General features: G+C 46.0%; 1 protein-coding gene across 7 annotated transcripts in view; it reads right to left on the bottom strand.

The window, feature by feature from the left end:
• Nucleotides 1-20,852, bottom strand: part of LOC129384144 (uncharacterized) — a 285,323-nt gene that overhangs the window by 89,400 nt on the left and 175,071 nt on the right. For 4 of the 7 annotated variants that reach the window (XM_072284254.1, XM_072284258.1, XM_072284255.1 and 1 more), the window contains 2 exons: nucleotides 19,728-19,751; nucleotides 11,212-11,238 (listed from right to left, as the gene is read on the bottom strand). In XM_072284254.1, the coding sequence (XP_072140355.1) occupies nucleotides 11,212-11,238; nucleotides 19,728-19,751 (51 nt within the window). Of the gene's footprint in view, nucleotides 1-3,465; nucleotides 3,892-11,211; nucleotides 11,239-19,727; nucleotides 19,752-20,852 lie in introns of those variants that run through there. The other 3 variants (XM_072284259.1, XM_072284260.1, XM_072284257.1) reach the window with 2 other exon arrangements.

The following is a 20,852-nucleotide window of genomic DNA, read 5'->3' as shown; positions in this document are numbered from 1 at the left end:
GTAGAAAATGAGCACCACAACAGGTGAGGGGGGCATGCAATGCTTTATTGCAATGTAGTGATGGTAGTAATGGTAATTCAGAGCAACGGGGGGAATGATGATTGACAGCGCGCCGCCGCATTTTCTCTATGCCACTCCTCGTGTACGTGCCGCTCCTCTGGAGTCCTAACTATGCGTTGCCTACTCAGAGTGGTGCGGCAAGAAAATCAAAGGCTGGTTCTTTTATTTACGAAAGGCCAGTGACGTCTAACCCCGTTCCTCACCCGCCAAGGTCGGAAGCTGCCGTCACCGCGGCAGCTTGTAAGGAGCTTTGTAATCAATTGTGTTCTCTATGTTGCTGTTCTCTATGTTGTATACGTGACTCCAAGAATTTTCGTTAGATTTTTTTTTTGTGTGAGTTCGTGGAGCCCACTTCAACTCCGCCGTGGGGCGGCAGGTATTGCATTATCTCCGGGATCGGCCCACTGTTCTGACAATGGACGCGGACACCAAAAATTCGCAGTTTCGCCCGAAAGGCGCAGCATAGATTGCGATAGCAAATTAGCAGATAGCCATACCAAGAAAAAAAGACTTATCGGCCATATCAACTTGTAAACATCCGCTTGCTAACTGACAAACATGCTGTCAGTTCGTACAGCAAACACGAACGCATACTCGATAACCGCAGACACTCGCTGTCAAAACGCTGGAGTGAGATAACGTGGCAGTGAGATAACGCAAGGAGAGCGCCGAGAATGCACAGCGCGCACAAAGCAATACGAGTCTCTGACGCACCTAGACTAACAAACGTTATCGCTTAGCGCAGGACGCGCGTGCATGTATCGGAAGTTACTCGAATGTTATCGATGCTTCTATCCACCATCCGTTGTCTTCGAACTTTGGCTGGCATGTATGCGCGACGCAAATTGTGTACTACTTTATGGAAGACACGCGGGCATCAGCGATGTTTCTGAAACCTTCGATGACGCATGTATAAAAGCCGATGCGCTTGACCTGCTGACCTTTAAATCCTGCTGTCCGAAGGACTTTTTTAGCGCCAGTTATGGTACCTCACCTATTATGCCACCTGGCTTTAATATTGTGGTTAATCTTCCAGTGGAAATTGAAAAGCGCTGTTGTGAACGCGACCTTCCCGTCACGGTATACTAAGCAATGTCGGTCATCACTTTACTAGGCGACTGTAAGTTTCATCACTTTACTAGGCGAGTTGTAACATCAGCGCCGTGTTTGTCTCCTCCTCATTCTCGTCCTGTCGTCTAGCGCTGTTTGAATTTTATTGTTACCATACAACACCAACTCGCCCAATCCGCTGCCCTTCGACTGTGTACTAGTTCACCGCGTGCGGTTGTTTTCTCACTCACAAGGTCGCCTGTGTGTAGCTCATTTTCTTCCGCACGTAACTGCAACAATCAGGGAATTTCCGACGCTTGAACAAATCGTCTTCGCTCGAGTGAGCAGGTTGGCAGCGCGCTCCCACCCGCATCGATGGACAGTGCACTCCAGACTTCCCTTGGAATAAGGCTTAGTATAACGAGCTACGGCCATGAAGAGACCTACCTCGAAGCTGGGATAGGAGACGACCTGTCCCACATCAGGTCTGGCTAAGTTTCTGTTAGCTTGCCGCTATACCGCGAGTGGGGGAGGCTTTGTGCGGTGTCTGCACGGGTGCCAATTTTCTTCGCCGAGCATGTCATCTAGAGTCAGTATAGTTTATAATAACTATGGCAGGCGAGTCGGTCATGACCTTATTCGCGTCTCCCTGTCTGTGGATCGGAGTCACGTGGTTGCACTTGCGCGCTGTCCGCTTTCCTTTCTTTTTTGCTTCGAATTGAGCGGTCACTATGATAGTTGCATTTGATCGCGGTGCGCAGCCCTTTCATTGTTCTTTGTGCTGCGCAGTCCCATCACTACGATCAAACTCTGCCTACTGAGAGGGCGAGCGGTCAGTAAGACACGTGCCGTGAAGTGTGAAAAGGAAATTCTGGAAAAGTAGGAATGCCTCTACGTTCACTTTGTTGAATGACATTAAATGACGCGGGGTGTGCGAATATAGTCCGCGTTTCAAGCGTGCCAGGAAGCAGCCAGCTAGGTCACGCCAGCAACGCCAATTATATAGTAGAACGGGTTGAAGGCGGTCTCCAGCAGCGTGGCAAAAAGCTGTCTACCCTTCCCCGACCTGCCACCTCTGTGCAGCGGCCAAGGCCACTCTTACCACTCTTAGCCATATTATCTGGAGATAGCTTTAACAGTAATTACCCCCTACCCTCAAAGTTAGCAACTCAGTTAGCAACAGTTGTCAACAAGGGAGCCTCCTCCCTTGTGAAGCTCCAAGCCCTACGTTCAGGAGGACATCCTGAGGTGGGTTGAGAGGATGTCGGAGGGCCACTGCACCCCTTCTACCCCACTGCCAGTTCCCTCCTTAACAGGATACATGGAGTAGTTACTACTACAGCGCGGCGAAAGGCTGTTGCCTAGGGTATGCGCTTAAGTACGCGGTGAGCGAACCCTTAGTCGTCTGGCGGAGGCGACCGCGCCGCGGCCAATATATAGTTTCCGATCAGGGGCGCCAACTGTTTTGGGGCCCCAAAGGAATAGCGTCGAAGCCACTGCGCATGCGCGAGACGCAAACTGCGTTTGGGTTTTGCGTCAGGCATGCTGTTTCACTGATTTAGTGGGAGCCCCAAAAAATTGCGCTAAGAGATATGGGTGAAGAACATGGCGGCAGCCATCCCCGCGACGGCTCTAACCTATAGCATCAAACTGGGTTCGATTCGTGGTAACGTGTGAAGTTCGCAAGCTAAGAGAAGTGAGTGCCGTTATCGCTGTCTCTCAACTAGCGTGTGTTATGAAGATTGGTTCATTAGACGCCGCTGATTCCGAATTCAATTGTGGATTTTATGGCTAGTAGGCCTAACACGGCTTAGCTTGGATGTTGAAGGCACGTCCAGTTGGTTACTCAAAACTAAGGGCCACTAATTGTTTACTCCTTACAAAATAACCTCTAAATTGCAATTAAACGCGAATACACAAAAGTCAAAACTAATATTCATATCATACAGTGGTATATCTTATTTAATTATTTTATTAGCTTTTCTTTGACGCCGTCGTGGCGCTGTCAGCACAACTGTATAAAATAGATGAAAAACATGAAGTGTGGACAGCTGGTGCGAGGATTTACCGGGTCGCATCAAACCGACGATTTCAGTTCTTGCAAGCTGCAGTAGCTTTAACAAACAACACGATGCACTCGTGCAGTCATGCTGCCTAGCAAGGGCGACACAGCAAAGACGCGTCAAACGGTAGAAGCGGCATTCAGAACTTTAGCGATTGCCTTTAAAACGCCTGCTGCACTGCAGACGAACCGAACAAAACATGGGCAGCCCTTATGCACTGCAGACGACCCGAACAAAACATCGGCAGGCCTTGAACAATTTTGTCGCTTACCCGTCTAAATATGATCGAGTCGAAAAGCACCGAACAAGAAAGAACAAGAAACATGAAAAGAACATGAAATTTCCCGCCGAACGGCGACGATCCATTGCTACCGTTGCTTCCGCTGACGAGGCTTTGGAGGGAAATCGTATTGCCGGCCCGTTTTTGCCGGTATTTGAGCACCCCACCGTGCAACAATTCTCGGACATTCCTTGACGCTTTGACCACCATATACATGCGAAGGGGGTTGCTTATTTTGCTCTCAAAATGTATTTCCAGACAGACAAGCATAAACAACGACACAGAAAACTACGGCGCGCGGTTGCCTCCTCTCCCAAGCGCACTTCGCAAGGCCGCCACCAGTGGCACGCCCATCGGCGCCCACTAGGCGAATAGAGAAATGTGCAGGTAGGACACTCTCGACTAAGGTACTCACCCATCCCCTGGCCAGTCGGAGCGCTATGATCGGTGCGAGGACAACGGCAAAAAAAGTAAAAAAAATGAAAGAATTAAAAAGAATATCAGTGACGATTCTCGCTGTTGTGCTTCCTTATACCATTATATCTATCTCACAGAACGCCATGATAATGATTCGATCATGCAACTACTTATGACAACGAAGCCGTGTAAGATATCAGCATATTTAAATAAGAACTGGCTGCACTCTTCGCTCCCGATGCCCTCTAGCAATGCAATAGCCGCAAACTAACGCGGCGGGCACAGAAAAGTTTGATGGTCGACCGCTTCCGTAGTGCCTCTTTGACCCCGTGGTGCGCTTTAATTAATGCGGCTTTGGTTCTGCCACCCTGTGTAAGTTGCCCGCTTGGCATATTTGCATGGCGTTTTTGCATTAACTTTCACTGACGGTGGCGCCGTCGTGCGGCGACGGCCGCAAACAATCGAAAGATTATACTCGCCGCTGGCTGCCGCCCGTACGCGGAGCGTATTTGTGTTGTCTACGCTCTTCCTTCCCTTTTGCTTCATGTTTTAACGCGTTCAAAGCTCCCGTGGGATCCTGAAGGACACTTAACGTGCTCAGAATGAGCAAACATAAACGTAACCGTATTTGCTGTGTGCCGCAATGCTTAAGTTATGTGGTAGGTAATGTGAGCCTTCACTCATTCCCACCGGCTCCATGCATAAGGAGGATATTTATTAAGCTGCGGATCGGCAAAGCTGTCACAGAAGCGATGAAGGTTCGCAGTGCGTACTTCATGCCGGAGGCCTTTTTTTTTTGGAATACGGCAGATGAGTGACGATTCCGAGCCATTGATATCTCTAATAGACGCACCTCCTTAAAGACGCAGGGGAAGAAATAATGCGTAATCTAACTCAAGTGGGTTCTAGGATGATTGATGCTCGCGTTATTGCCACCCATCCATTTGTGTCGACGTTGGAGCGAAAACATTCTCAGTGAAGCTTTGTACCTGCTTTAAAATGTCTTGTTCTCGCTCATAAGTTCGTGCTCTGCAACGCCGGCTTGACATTCCACCATTTTAGAACAGAGACATGCGTTTCTCATTTGTGCATGGAAGCAATGTGACGGAGGCATAGAGGAACCTGGAACTCGTCCTTGTCGTCGTCTGCCCCTTCGATGATCGGCTGCAACGTGTGCACAGGCGCGCATGACTGTACTCGTAACAAATCCTAATCCAACAAAACTGTGGAGTGTTCGCGTAACGAACCCTCAGCTGATTTGCGTGTATATTATTTTATAAAGATAACTGGAAGAATGAAGCGAGCATTGCCGCGGACTGGTAAATATCGGTTACGTATCGCTTGATCTCTATATGCAAGACGCGGTAGGACTGACGCAGGCTTTTGCACTACCACAAGACTGTAGCTTGCACAGCTCGCATAAGGCGCAATAACCAAATTACAAGGGTGAACGGTTTATTAGCTCGCAAAATCGGTCATATATGGGTTTTTGTTTACTTCTCGTGTTCAACATCCAGCGTTGTGAACACAGGCAAGGATAACTAGACAAGAAGTTTCAGCTCACAAAACGTAGTTTTAAGGCTGCTTTTCACACCATCAATGTAAAAAACTTGGGTCGCGCAATACCAGAAAAATTTGTTCTCCACACGGCGGCTTATTCAAGCGGTCCAAGTAACAACTTGCAGACAGCACCGCACCGTATAAAAGGTCATGGTACGCGTTCAAAGTGGTCGAATTAATACCATAGCAAAGAGAAAGCACGGTCACTTCTGTTTATAAGACCGCCGAGGTAAAACTGAAGTCACAGCTCCTGTGGTTTGCTTCGAAGCCGCGAAGTTTGCATGCGAAGGCCTTCAACAGTCCCGGAGGTCGACGTGTACGCTTTTATACCGCAGCACACAAGATGACCAGCGTTTAGGATTTCCTCGCCTTCAAGCAGACTTCGAATCCTGCGTTCTGCTCGACCAATGTGAGCCATTACACAGGCTAATACCTACGGGCGTGTAAACTGAAGTTGAACATGACGACGCGAAACATGTCACTGAGGAAGACAACCGCAGCACTACACCGACTAAGGTACTCACCCTGGCCAGTCGGAGCGGCTATGATCGGTGCGAGGACAACGGCAGAAAAAGTAAAAAAAAAAAATGAAAACAATTAAAAAGATTAACCGTGAAAGTTGCTTATAGCAGCAACGTACTGCACCGTATCTTGAACTTAAGCTTGTTCTGTTTCCCCCAACCGCTGTCGTATAGTAGTGGGGTTTCCTTGCCTTCTCACGCCACCTCCCCCTCTCTCATATGGGAACTGCCTCTTCTCCCTCTCCTCCTCTCTACAGTTCTATCTGCATCACCTCTGGCGTCGCACGTTAGTAGAAAGGGAAGCGCTGCAGTTTCTCCAATGCTTGTGAGGGGAGTCACTCACAATTACAGCTGTCAAGCGGCTAATATGGCGACGACCAGGGAGCTCCAGAGGACATTACGCACATTCGCCGCTGAAGGGGTGAAAACGAGCTTCTCCCGTCGCCTTTCCTCTCATACTCGCACCCCTCCCCCCCCCCTCACAGCAGCAGCAGCAGTGGGGAAATCGAAGGAAGAGGCAAAGAAAGCTTCTCTTTAAAACAAACGCGACAACTGGCGCTTTGGCGTGCCAGGTGTCGCGTGAAGCGAGAGGGCATCACCGAGATACGCCCGCGTGCGGATGTCGGCGTCTCGCTCTCCAAACCCGCGCGCGGCAGGGCTTAGCTGCTCCGCGTATGCCGGCCTTCGTGGCCGCTGCTGCTTCGTCGGTCTCTCGTCTAGCTTGACCTCCGCGGCGTGCAGCGTTGGCCCCGCAGGCCACTGCCGCGGCTTACTGGCTCGAGCAGCAAGTACTGCTATGACACGTTACTAAAACACTTTTGTTCATTTGATTTGTTTAAGTTTAGGTTGTGTGAAAATTAGGTTAGGTTAGGCTGTGTGCCTTGGCGACAGTAGTGTGATAGTCCTGCCATATTCAGTGTCTTCAAGCATTTGGTACTGAAACATTGAAGATGAGGAATAAATGCGAGCAATTCAAAATGATTCTTAAATACTTATGCTCGTGGTTTTCGCAGAGCTCACCTCCATAGATTGCTATACTTGGAAATGATCAAGAGTACGCAAATGATTTCCAGGGTTCTTACTTTACAACCATTGTATCTGCCCACCCAGACAATTTATTTAAAGTAAGCTGTCCCACCCGTTCACACGTAGCAACATTAAATGATATAAAACATATGTACGTCGTCAACACAGACGGAATAAGAGATGGTGACTTAACTGACTATAAATTCAATTTATTTTTAAAGCCATCAGTTTGCCACTAAACACTCAGCCTTGTGGTGCGCCAGCCTCTTTGCTAAGTGGTCTTGAAAAAGCACTGCCAACTCAGACAGAATGTGTGGCCAAACAAGTAGCTTTCAGTGGTGTTCATCATGCTATCCTGGGCACGCTGTGCCTACACATATTGTAAAATTCCAAAGCGCCATAAGCTATCGTAGGGTTTCCCTGCGACTGAAAATACAGATAACAATAAGGTGTCCGTAATATTCGACTCAACGTGTAGTAGATGGACGCTTATCCATTTGCCCTCCCTGTTTTCTTTTTTCTTTTTTTACTGCTCTTCAAAATGTGAAGCAGACACGGATATAACTTTTGAATACTTTCATAGGCAACTCGTCAATGGCACTGGTGGAAGAAGACGTGCGACTCCTCTGAGAACTGGAATCGTAACAACATCTTTCCAAGCAGGCAGGACGCACCCTGAAGAACATGTGTTTAAAACAGACAGGAGAGCTTTTGAAGTGTCATTCTGTAAGTGACTTTGACGACTTCCTCTAGCTGAGTTATTACGGCAGTTCAGGGATTCCCAAAGCTCGGGTGAGTGAAATGAATGGTTTTCTGCCGTTTTTAGTGCTTATTTTCTTCCAAAGGCGGTCTTCTACTCGTCGTTTGTATCTAAAGAATGCTCAATGAAAGTGCTGAAAGCAGGAGACCAGTTGAAAACGTTTACCCAGAAGAACTGCCTGGTCGAAGAGGCTATCTACAAAAGTGATTACCAAAACTGAGTTTCACTGCCGACTCTCCAGGTGACATTTTCCTAACACTTTTGCATGCTTAATTTATTTACGTTTTCCGCAGTTCAAGAATCACGAAGGAGCCCCCATACATTTTTTGCCACTTGCGAACTTTCGCACAATCATCATTCCAACACAGATCTCGTCGTTTGGCCTAGACACTCATTTTTTTGTGGGATGCTTGTGCATGCTACATCAATACGGAGAGCTGCGAAGTTTGCAACATCATATTCCGTGCTTAGAGCGGAGATGTCATCCCACGACAAATTTGTGAGTTCTCACGAAAGCTTTCAACCTTCCCCCTAGAACCGTGTGGCGAGCATTTATCCTGTTTTGATTTCTTCGGCACCATAGAAGGGATTTTTTTAACGCTAATAATTTATAGAAGAGTATGTCCTGTAAGCACTACTGTAAAACGCTGCTTCTCTCGTATTTAGCAGGCACGCCCAAGTGTCTAAAAGAAGATTTCCCTTGAATGGGCCACTGGCACCGCTACAGATGTCCCTCAAACGAGTAGTAAGTACTGAGTACTAAGTAGGAGCCTTGGCTGCTCCTACTGTGGAGGCAGGCGGCGATACCCGCGATGTACGTGCTTTTTCTGCAAATGTTCGCTAGATACGCTGCCATGGTTCTCTTAAATCTACGTTTGCTGTACTTTTATTGCGATTACCTTGTTTTCCTTCCAGACTACACATGGCTTCATGTATGATGCACTGGGGCACAGCATCACACTGATCGGCATTTCACACAAGTAAGCCACCCTCGCCAGCACACAGAAGCGTGGCCAAAGCTGTGGTACACCTGTTTGGAATAAATAGTCATATGTAGTCATATTTTGACGTTGTTAAACCGTGCCCCTGATGTCTCCGGCAATGTGATTTGCTGTTGAGTCTGACCTTTTTCCTTTGTACATCGATTACGTTCTTATACTTTCATAAATCAAGGAGTCCATCACCGCTCAAATTTATTAACGCCTATGACAGGACTCGATTAAATGTGCTGTTATGGTGATAAGAATATCTCAATATATCACAAGGACGGTTAACAAGCCGTGATGTGGTGTCTCTTAATTTAGGTAACAGACACCCACTGGACCTTCTGGAGGCTCTTTAGCCACTTGAAATACCGTCTGCGAGAGACTTCTAAACAAAGAGAGGAGAATTCATTCTGGTTTATCCTGTTTCTCGCTATGGATTTCCTGAAATTGCATGAGTGCCTCTATGTCCTTTAAACATAATTTGTGGGTAACATCGGTGCGCGCCCTTCTTGCAGAGACGATCAGTTGAAAAGGGCTTAGCAAATCCCACGAAGCATGTCATATATTCTGCGACGATTCCAGTCACCCACCATCGAGCCCACCGAGGGGATACCACAGGGCATGTCGTGAAGAAAGCACTAGAAGTGCAATTAACGCTATAACCATATAGGTTATGACCAACGCTGGTTGCCGCACACGAGGTTAACCACGCAGGTCGTCGGTGAAGATGAAAACAGAGAATGGAGGAGTAGACAGGAGATATTGACACGTGTACTTAACTTTATCGGGCAACCACGTTTCGCCGCCTAACAAATGTAATCGCACAGCGTGGGACGCGCCTGCATGTATCCGAAATTTCTGGAAATTTATCGATGCTTCTATCCGCTGTCTGTTGTCGCCGAACCTTATGTTATCTGATTTCATCACCTGACGCGAATGGTGTAGAACTTTGTGGAAGGCACCCGGGTCCGAACGATTAGTTTGGAACATTCGACGACTGTTCTTTAAAAGCCGACGCGCTTGACCCGCTGATCAGATTTCCGACGATCGCCGACCGTGTTCACCGCTATCGTTGTGCTATAAGTGTAGCCTGTTTTTGTGGACACAGGTTCACCCAATAAAAGCTAGTTTTGTATTCCACCGTATTGCTGCTTTTTTCACCGTCACTACCACGTGACAATATTGTAGCATGAGGATAGGAAAGTGAAAATAAGTAGGAAAGTTAAGATAGGGCGACCACCCGATTTTCCTCGGGTGGGTCAGCGCCGTGGAGCCGTCTACCCGAAGCGGACCAAAAATAATATTAAAATTTAACTATTGGGTTTTAACGTGCCAAAACCACTTTCTCATTATGCGGCACGCCGTATTGGTGGACTCCGGAAAATTCGGCCCCCTGGGGTTCTTTAACGTGCACCTAAATCTAAGTACACGGGTGTTTTCGCACTTCGTCCCCATCGAAATGCGGCCGCCATGGCCGGGATTCGATCCCGCGGCCTCGTGCTCAGCAGCCCAACACCATAGCCACTGAGCGACCACCACAGATGACCACAAATAGGTGTGTTGCCTGCGCCGAGAGGTCTTGAAAGTCCACACATATGGCTCCTACTCAACGTCCAGGATCGGCTTTTCCCCGGACACGGCTAAACGACATGCGGCTAACGCGGGAGGGTCCAACAACCGTGTGCTCGGGTCCGTGGCGTCGCAACACACCGAACACCTGCCCATGCAGATACCGCTACGGGGCATTCCAAAAGCTTTCCATTTACTACAACAGTTTGTAAAGCTCGCCGCAGTGGCTAAGCGGTTATGGCGCTGCGTTGGTATAAAGGAGGTTGCATGTTTTGACTCCCCGCCGCTGCTGCCACGTTTTGATGGGGGCGGAAATCAATACCGCTCGTGTACCGTGCGTTGGAGTAACAGCAAACAATCCCAGTTGCCCAGAATCGGCACCAGCGAATCGTCATACTTCTTGTCTGACGAGAATATTTCCTTGTGCACTAGGGCGCTCACTAAAACATGACCGTAATAGTAAACCTATGATTTGTGAAGGCGATTTGGACCAGTATCGTATAAGAACTATCCATAATTCGACGACGTTGCTTTGCAAAAGAAGCACCTTCACTGCCTAGTTACATACTTCATGCCCCGATATGCATCAGTGTGCGGGACACTAGGACTCCTTCCCAATTTTCGTAGATTATCACGAAATCCCAGGCACGTGGTTGCACTATTTCTACCGCAACTCGCCGAAATTGCTTTTTCTTTGAAAAAATGAATGCACACTTAGCGCGGCGCAGTGGCTGCACCCCCCCCCCCCACCAAGAATGCATCAAAAGCAACAAAATACATTGCGAACGGAACCCATGCATCGCCTTCGCCTACTTCACTGTTTCCCGCACACAAACACGCTTGACCTCATGTGGCATCTCCAATATTCATGTTGCGATATTGCAACGGCACATTGATTTGTGACGAAAACGGTACTTACCCGTTAGCGCTATGTCCAAAAGGCGGCCTGCGATAAAAGGGAAATGTTTTAAGATCAGCGCATCCAGTGAAGCAGCACGTCTCACAAATGCGATCATTCCGGCGCATTTAACGCGCTGTCTACGCAAGCTCATAAGAATGGATGCGCTAAGACAAAGCATCAGTGATGGGTACACAATAACAATCAGGAACCCGGAACCGCTGGAATTCTGTACGAGTCATCGACTCGATAGGCCCGATATTTTGTGAGATAAACCACTGCTGAGAGGTACGATGGAAAATATACTTCAGGCTTCTGGTGACACTGAATTATTGCGCTGAGTGAACGATATGATTGCCTGCCGTCAACGAGCAAGCAGTCAACAGCCAATGACGCAATGCCGAACGGACTTTCCAACGTTCTCTTCTCGCTCGTCGACCTCATGCTTGTTTAGTTTCAATAACACGATTAAAATTTAACGACGTCCGATTGCTTAGCCATGCAATTGAAATGCTTCAGACTGTTGCAAGCGAAGACAAAACGTGTAGAGCAGACACTAGTACAGAGTACGTAGCTTAGCAGTGGATGTCGAGCAGACATTGAAAATATGTAAGCGAGTCAACGAAAAATGTCTATAGAAGGAGACGCAAGAAATTTATTCGTGGCAATGACAAATGACTTCTACAACTTTCTTATCAGCAAAGCACAACATTAATTTTATAACGTCATGCAGGGGCCTTATAACGTAAAGCTATTCCAATGTGTTTTTATTCCAATCCCCTCACGTCAAATTTGCGTAACCGCCGACGCATGCATCGGGCGGGGACCCGCATCGTTGCTTGTACAGCCCAAACAGCCCAATCAAACGCTCTTCTCGTTTCTAGGAGGTCACTTGTTTGCTTTCTAAACGAATGACATTGCTTACATTGAGCAGTTGACTAAATGTCTAACTGGCTGACATGAGGCCAGGAGCACGCGCAGGTGCACAGGATTTCAATGGGCCGAGATACCGCGTTTAAAGAGGGGATTTGCCGACGTCTGAGGTTGGTCCGCTTTCGCTTATTTAGCTTGCGGTGGCTTTTCTAAAATCGCAGCGGCGTGCAACGGACAGTTAAACCAGAAGAAGCCGCCTCCGGTTACACTGTCTTCGAGGAGTGTTCGCCATCATCCTGGAAACTGTGACATCCGCAGTCGAAAGTTAGGGGCTACCTCCCCCCCCCCCACCACCACATTTTTGCATATTTTTTTCCTTATGGATTTTATTCTCGCGCTTCTGGTTCCCATCACATATTCTTAGTGGCAGTAATTCAAGAAAACAGCGTCATTTCGATTCAAGAAAACAGCGTCATTTCGCTGAGCTCGAGGCGATGTCCTTAACGTCTACATAGTCACGATTGACGAAGATGCGATTTATGCGTTTCGATTATGATAGAGTTAGAGCGCACCGCAAGGGGGCTATAGGCAGTCATTGCTTTCATGTTGCGGAACCATTTACGAGTTTCCCGCATTCATATATAGCTCGACGAAGCAGCCTCTAGGGAAAAACACGTTTGCACGATTTAAGCCATGCTACGTGTTACTTTGCTTGGCATATGAAATAAGAGAAGCTGAGGCTATGCGAGATTCGCGAAGGTTAAGGCTTCTACGTTCACTTTGAGGGAAAGCATCCGTATTAATTTATGCGCATTCTTGCAACGTTACATCTGATCCGTACTTACCAACTTTGACGAAGATAACTAATTCACGGACCAAAAGGTTAAGTCCTTAGAGAATGCACGTCGTTAATGCGGGCCAATGCAGACCTGTTCCTGCATAAGCAGTTGGATAACCCACATAAGCAAATGCGACAACATGATGCTCGGAAAATTATGCCAAGAAAAGCCTTGTTTGTATGCCCCTGAATCTTGCATCCAGTGGGTGGATGTGGATCCTTGGACCACAGTACTTCGCAAAAAAAATGAATCTATAAAACGTTTCATAAGTATTCGAAGAGAGTAATACTGTCAAAAATTTTCGATCCAGAACTTTATCGCTTTTCCATGTTTACCGTGCCGTAAGTTAGTACTTCGCACGTGATATTGGGCACGACTGGTCAGTGCAGTAAAAATATCCAGCATCCATCGCACTGGAAAAGCTGTACCTGCGCTGCTGAATTCCACAGATGTGCTGATATCGACAGTCACTCTGTTCAGCTGGCATATGAAATAAGAGAAGCTGAGGCTATGCGAGATTCGCGAAGGTTAAGGCTTCTACGTTCACTTTGAGGAAAAGCATCCGTATTAATTTATGCGCAATCTTGCAACGTTACATCTGATCCGTATTTATTTGGAAGGGTGCGTTATGTTTTTCTTATTGCATAAAGCTCATATTAATCTTGTGTACAGTCTAGTCGATGCTACCATTCCGTGAATGGGTGTAGCCATTAGGATACCAGTAAGCTCCTTTTGCCTGGAACCGCAGGCAATTCTATGTATTGTCACGAACAATAGTTAAATTTTCGGCCTAGGGACCGTAGTCTGGAAAAAGGTTCTATGTAATTGCACCATAATTTTACGCTAATACAAATTAAAATTTGAAATAACGAAGTCGCTAAAATCGTCAATTTGCTTCGTTGAGGGATAACGGCAACCTGCTGTTCATGATCTGAGAATGCCTGCCAAACGCACCCCAGCCCATTCTTGTTCTGATTATTTCAGTCTCATGATCCGGATCCGCAGTCACTGCCTGTCCTAAGTAGATGTATTCCCTTACCAATTCCAGTGCCTCATTACCTATTGTAAACTGCTGTTCCCTTCCGAGACTGTTAAACATTACTTTAGTTTTCTGCAGATTAATTTTTAGACCCACCCTTCGGCTTTGCCTCTCCAGGTCAGTGAGCATGCATTGCAGTTGGTCCCCTGAGTTACTAAGCAAGGCAATATAATCAGCGAATCGCAAGTTACTAAGGTATTCTCCATTAACTCTTATCCCCAATTCTTCTCAATCCAGGTCTCTGAATACCTCCTGTAAACACGCTGTGAATAGCATCCGAGAGATTGTATCTCCCTGCCTGACGCCTTTCTTTATTGGGATTTTGTTGCTTTCTTTATGGAGGACTACGGTGGCTGTGGAGCCGCTATAGATAGCTTTCAGTATTTTTACATACGGCTCGTCTACACCCCGATTACGCAATGCCTCCATGACTGCTGAGGTTTCGACTGAATCAAACGCTTTCTCGTAATCAATGAAAGCTATATATAAGGTTCGTTATATTCCGCACATTTTTCTATGACCTGATTGATAGTGTGATTATGGTCTATTGTTGAGTAGCCTTTACGGAATCCTGCCTAGTCCTTTGGTTGACGGAAGTCTAAGGTGTTCCTGATTCTATTTGCAATTACCTTAGTAAATACATTGTAGGCAACGGACAGTAAACTGAGCGGTCTATAATTTTTCAAGTCTTTGGTGTCCCCTTTCTTATGGATTAGGATTATGTTAGCGTTTTTCCAAGATTCCGGTACGCTCGAAGTGATGAGGCATTGCGTACACAGGGTGGCCAGTTTCTCTAGAACAATCTGCCCACCATCCTTCAACAAATCTGCTGTTACCTGATCCTCCCCAGCTGCCTTCCCCCTTTGCATAGCTCCGAAGGCTTTCTTTACTTCTTCCGGTGTTACCTGTGGGATGTCGAATTCATCTAGACTATTCTCTCCCATTATCGTCGTGGGTGCCACTGGTACTGTATAAATCTCTATAGAACTCCTCAGCCACTTCAACTATCTCATCCATATTAGTAATGATATTGCCGGCTTTGTCTCTTAACGCATACATCTGATTCTTGCAAATTCCTAGTTCCTTCTTCACTGCTTTTAGGCTTCCTCCGTTCCTGAGAGCATGTTCATTTCTATCCGTATTATAGTTCCTTATGTCAGCTGTCTTACGCTTGTTGATTAACTGTTCTAACTGTTCTGTTCTAGCTGTAGGGTTAGAGGCTTTCATACATTGGCGTTTCTTGATCAGATCTTTCGTCTCCTGCGATACCTTACTGGTATCCTGTCTAACGGAGTTACCACCGACTTCTATCGCACACTCCTTAATGATGCCCACAAGATTGCCGTTCATTGCTTCAACACTAAGGTCCTCTTCCTGAGTTAAAGCCGAATACCTGTTCTGTAGCTTGATCTGGAATTCCTCCATTTTCCCTTCTCAGGTCTAGGCTAATTCGAGTTCTTACCATCCTATGGTTTCTGTCACAAACGTCACAAACGCGGCTAATGATAGTTGAAACGAAGGGAAGAGAACCGTAGCCGGGGCGACTTAATGTTAGGTGGGAGGATGAGATTAAGAAGTTTGCAGGGACAAAATGGCCATAATTAGTATATGACCAGGGTAGTTGGAGAAGTATGGGAGAAGCCTTTGCCCTGCAGTGGGCGTAACCAGGCTGATGATGATGATCGCTACTCACCTTAACCGCGTCATTACGCTAACGTTAAAGATGTCTATTGACGTCACAGGCGCATTTTGTTCGTGTCAGTTTCGCTTACAGACCAAATTATTTATGTAAGAGCGTTAAGGCCTTCGCATCGCAGAATATCCGATGCTTACGTCAGTGGCCCACGTCTGACGTTCGAAGTTGTTCTGGCAGAAAATTTCGAACCACACATACCGAGGCCCTCCTAGTGGTGCAATGAATTTACTGATATAATTGAATTTCTAAAGCTAAGATACGTAGGAGACTTGGAAATTGTGACTTGCACACTACCTACACACATGATAGCGTTGGATTGTACCTTGAATATACGAGAAAATAATTCTATTATGACGAAACTGAAAAAAAATCACTAAGCCCTGTTCCAGTGTTTTTAACCAATCATAGAACGGTCATGTACTCCCACATTTGCGCGCGCAAATCTCAGAAGCCATGAAGCAGCCCGCGGTCGGTTCCTTAGAATACCTCCAGATGGCGTCCGCCTCCGACGAATCGCGGCCCACTAAAGAGGCTACGTTTCTGGCAGAACGCTCGCCTTCGAGCATAGCGTTCGCAGTCAGCGTTGGCCGATAAACTATACGGTTATACCGTTCTCTTTAAGCCGAAGTTTAAGCGCCTTCCAAATTTTGATACTCTTAAGTACGTTCGTTGCGGTCTCGTGGATTTCACTACGCGTTTAAATAAGTGTACATCCCAGTTCTTACCGAGTATGGGTACAAGGAGAAAATTCCTCACGACACACAAACGCGCCCAAGAAGGCACGCAGGCACGCAGGCACGCACGCTCAAGCAAATGCAAGCATATATACGCTGCTGTATATACTGCTGGTGGCACGAACCCGCATTATCGCACTCCTATTAGTGTCCCGACGCCAGCAGTAATAAATCGCATTGGAGTTTTATTTTGACGCTTCTTTAAGTCAATGTAGACTGCGTAGGGAGAGGGGTACAAAACGACTCGTTCCGGTCGAACGACTTCACTGTTCATCCCTGACCAACACATTGCCTTGGCGCAACAACGAAATGCCATTAAATGCATATGTTGTCAGTAGGAAGTGAAACTTGGCCTACATTGTGAAGTATTTCTTCAACGCTGAGCCCTTTTCAGTTACCCTGGTGCTCTGCCGTGAAGGTACACAGCATGCCGAACGGGTAATGTCCGAAATGGCTGGGTATGACCACGTGCACGCACTGCAGCTCTATTGTTATGACTATGGAAAGCTCACTTTAAATTGCGTGCATCTCATATACGTGTATAAGAGGAAGCTGTAGCTCTAAGGCTCCCGTCTAAGTACATGGGAAAGCAGCAATCCTTTTTCTAGGCAACCACTGCACCAAATTTGATAAGGTTTCGTGCAGCTAAATGAAAATTTAAAATCTAGAGACTGTTAGTAGCGACTTTGTGACTTAGGCCGTAAATTATTTTATAAACATTGCTGAATGTCACAAATTTTCAGAAAGCTATCAGACTTTCGGCAGTGAGATATATCGCAACTGCATTTAAACCAGATGAAGTTGGTGTAATATGCATGACTCCCAAATAGACCACAACACGTGATTCACTGTGGCAAAACCTTAAACATCGTAACAAATTCACGTGATACAAATTATACTTAATTTACCTGCTCTGGAGGGTGTGATGGATGCTATTGCCAGAACTGCTGTCATCTGCTCTAGGTGCCGAGGTTCGCTTTTGTAAGCTTCGTGCTTTTATCTTTTTTTTTTGTCTTCAATCTTTCGAACATAAGAAAATTTTGTAAAACCTTATGGCCATAAATATAAATTACGCTTCCAGCCGTCACTAGAATACATAAAATTAAACATATGAATGTTTGATAAAATATGAAGACATGTAATAACACTATTTTTTCATTTAGTGGTGCAAATACCGATCATATCGGCCTTACTGCATGTTTCCATAAATCTGAGAATAGTAAAGAAATCTCCCGTCCCACATTTCCTTAAAATCTACCCGGGTGCCATCTCAAAAAAGCATTTCTGCGTGTTACATTTACTGAAATCGGCGGCGCTGTAGTTTGAGCAGAGCGTTATCTTCCTGAACAAAACAAATTCGGAGGTGGGCCACTCGCGCCAGGGTACTTACCCGCCTCCGCGCGGGCCGCGACGGCTATGGTGTGTGCGAAGACAGCGACAGAAACAGAAAAAAAAGGGAAACGAATAAAGATCTCAGGAGTATTTGTCGGATCTCTTAATTTCTGAGTCGAGCATAATTCACATTTTCTGTTTCTTGTTGATGCCGTTCTAGCTGTGTGGAGTCCATGTATGGAGTGCTGATGATGCCTCGTTTATCGCGTAGGTTGTAAGGCTTGGGTATACTTTGCGGTTAAGGGAAAGGGGGTTGTTTCAAATAGGAGAAGGAAGCTTACCTTGTAAAATTTACGGCCTGTCTGAAGTGTGGGAATTTGTGTGGCCTGCTTGCCGATATTTGGATAAGGTGGCACAGCGCAAAGCAGTGTCACCTATAGTGCGCATATGTTCGTTTTGTGCAAAGGTCCCAAATAACGCATGCTTGTTACTATTTATGTTTGGTGATGGAGGAAAAGGCTAAAAGATTAGCTTTGCTGGAGCATGCCTTCGTTTATGCTTAAGCCGTGCAAAGTTTGCCAAACGCTTTGCCAAACGCGAGTTCCAATCTAGGTTTCAGGTTACAATTTTAGTGCCTCATAACCCGATCGTGGTTTTGGCATGTGAAACCCCACAATTAACTCCTACACCTTGATTCGTTTAATTCGCCAACCTGATTTATCAACATTTTTTCAAGCGATGGAAGGCTGTACCAAAAATAAGCTATCAACGGTGACATTGATTTCAGTGAACACAATACAACACAATACAATATTTTAACGGTGGGCGAATGCTCCCATGAATTGTATTGTGTTGGGTTTTATGGCGCATAAGCAACTCAGGCTATCATGCGCCAAACACATGGTATAATATATTTCAAAATTTGGGTATCCTCAGCGAAGGTCCTTGTCCGGACAAGGACTCTGAGGAGCCCAACAAATCAAATGAAGACCTCAGCCTTCTCAGGACTGAGAAAATTGCTGAGGTGCATCATAAGATGCGTGAAAAAACTGGGTAACAATTTTTAGAATTAGTAGTTCTGTGATATATTATATTTCGTTTAGGATCGCTGCGTCTTTCGAAAAACTAAAAACAGATGAAGTTCCTACAAGTGGTTTATCTCCTAAATGTAGACTGGGATGGAAGGGAATGCGTTCATTGTAAAATACAGTAAAATATCTTTTCCTTAGCCGTTCGAGCTGTGTGCACGAGAATAAAATGATTTACAGTGAGTTCATCTCCACATTTCTCACATAAGGGTTTGTCAGTAGAAAGTTATGTGTTAGGTGTGTGTGTCCGATGCACAGGCGGCACAAAATTACTTCTATAAAACGTTCCTGATGTCTGCATGATCTCCATTCTCCTAGAATAGGTTTTACTAAATGTAGTTTGTTATTTTCATCGCTATTCCCTGTACCCTGCCATTTCTCTTTAAGCTTGTTTTTTACTAACTTCATGCAATCTGCATACCGTATATTTACAGTACTGACATCCTTATGGCAGGCTTGAGCGGCGCACGCGTCAGCTCTCTCGTTGCCTCTAATTCCATGATGGCTTGGTATCCAACAAAGCTTAATTTCATGTCCTTGTATTAAGCAGTTATGTTATGGATTATATTTCCTATTGGGGGAGCCTCATGAAACGGGTAATGAGTAAGACACGCAGAACTTTCGATAAAAACAAATTGCATGCGGTTAGTTAAATGTGCTGTAACTCTTTTGAATAAGCTTCGAGTTTGAAACAAGACAGAAAGCTTCATTAAATTAAAGGAATGTAAATCAACCTGTCCTGCTTTACCTAGGATACTCGAAAAAGAGTATGCAACCGTTACTAGCTGCAGAACGTCTGAAAACTATCCTACAACAGTGCTACAGAGGGGAAAGTAATAATTTGTCTACTTATAAAACTTTGACGTTGCGCTCAAGCACCTTCCAATCAATATATGCAGAGAAATTTGCAAGTGAACACTCGACTAAGGTACTTACCCGTGGGCACTGCAGTGGCCGCGGCTATGATGGGTGCAAACGTAAAAAAAAGGGCGAAGAAAAAGGAAACGAATTAAAGAACATATAAGTTGCGATTCTCGCATATATTATTTGGAGTGGGACATATTAAACATGTTGGGCTTCTTTACACCATTCTAGTTATATCAGAAATCGCAGTCATCACATCAGAATTATCTCATAATGCAATAACCTATGACTACGAACTGTGGAAAATATTAGCATATTTGAATGAGGGAACGCACTGCATTGCATGCTCTCGATGCCCTCTGCTAACAAACTCCGCAACACACAGCATTCTTTTCAATTTCACGAGGGCGATACAGAAATAACGCATCCAAGCCCACTACCTTGCTAATAATACGGCGAATATTTTCAACTGTTCATTATTAATGCGCTGATGCTTAAGCTATAGAATGACACTTGCCTCTTACCCTACTGCGTCTTCCGGTTCCAGAGTAATCGAGAGAGCCATGGCATCCAGTGGTGACGTCCGGTTGAAACAGCGGGCTGCAAATGAATTTCTGACTGCAGAAGGCTGTGAGCCCATCAACATTCATCGCCGCGTGACTACAGTTTATGGGGATGCCCGTGTTGACTGTCAGCACTGTGAGGAGGTGGGCAAAGAATATGAAAGACTAAAATCCAGCTGAAGCAACTCTCCAGGATCAGGACCGAAGTGGACGACCCGCAGCTGCCTCTTATGAAGGCCATCAACATTAGGTGGACGAGTTGATTGGGGGTAACTGGAGCATCATGCAACGCGAGATCGCAACAACACTCACCACTTCCATTAGTTAAGTGAACCACATGATCAAGAACTTACTGCGTTACAACAACATTTGCAGTCGTTGGGTACCAGGGCAACTAACGACCGACATGAACGAGTCGAGAAAGCGTACCCAACGAGCGCAAATCTTCTTGTGACCCAATAGGACCTTAGTGATGTGGCCCACAGAACGGGGTCTCCTGTTGCGTGATCCTGCGATTGCTCTAAATCAGCACGTCCACCTGATGTTGATGATCCTCTTTAGAGCCAATTGCGGGCCGTCCACTTCGGTGCTGACCGCATGATTTGATGCGGCTCGATTTTCAACTTTCACAGTC

This window comes from Dermacentor andersoni, chromosome 9, assembly GCF_023375885.2.
Source record: "Dermacentor andersoni chromosome 9, qqDerAnde1_hic_scaffold, whole genome shotgun sequence".
NCBI lineage: Eukaryota > Metazoa > Arthropoda > Arachnida > Ixodida > Ixodidae > Dermacentor > Dermacentor andersoni.
This window is presented reverse-complemented; position numbering and strand designations above follow the sequence as displayed.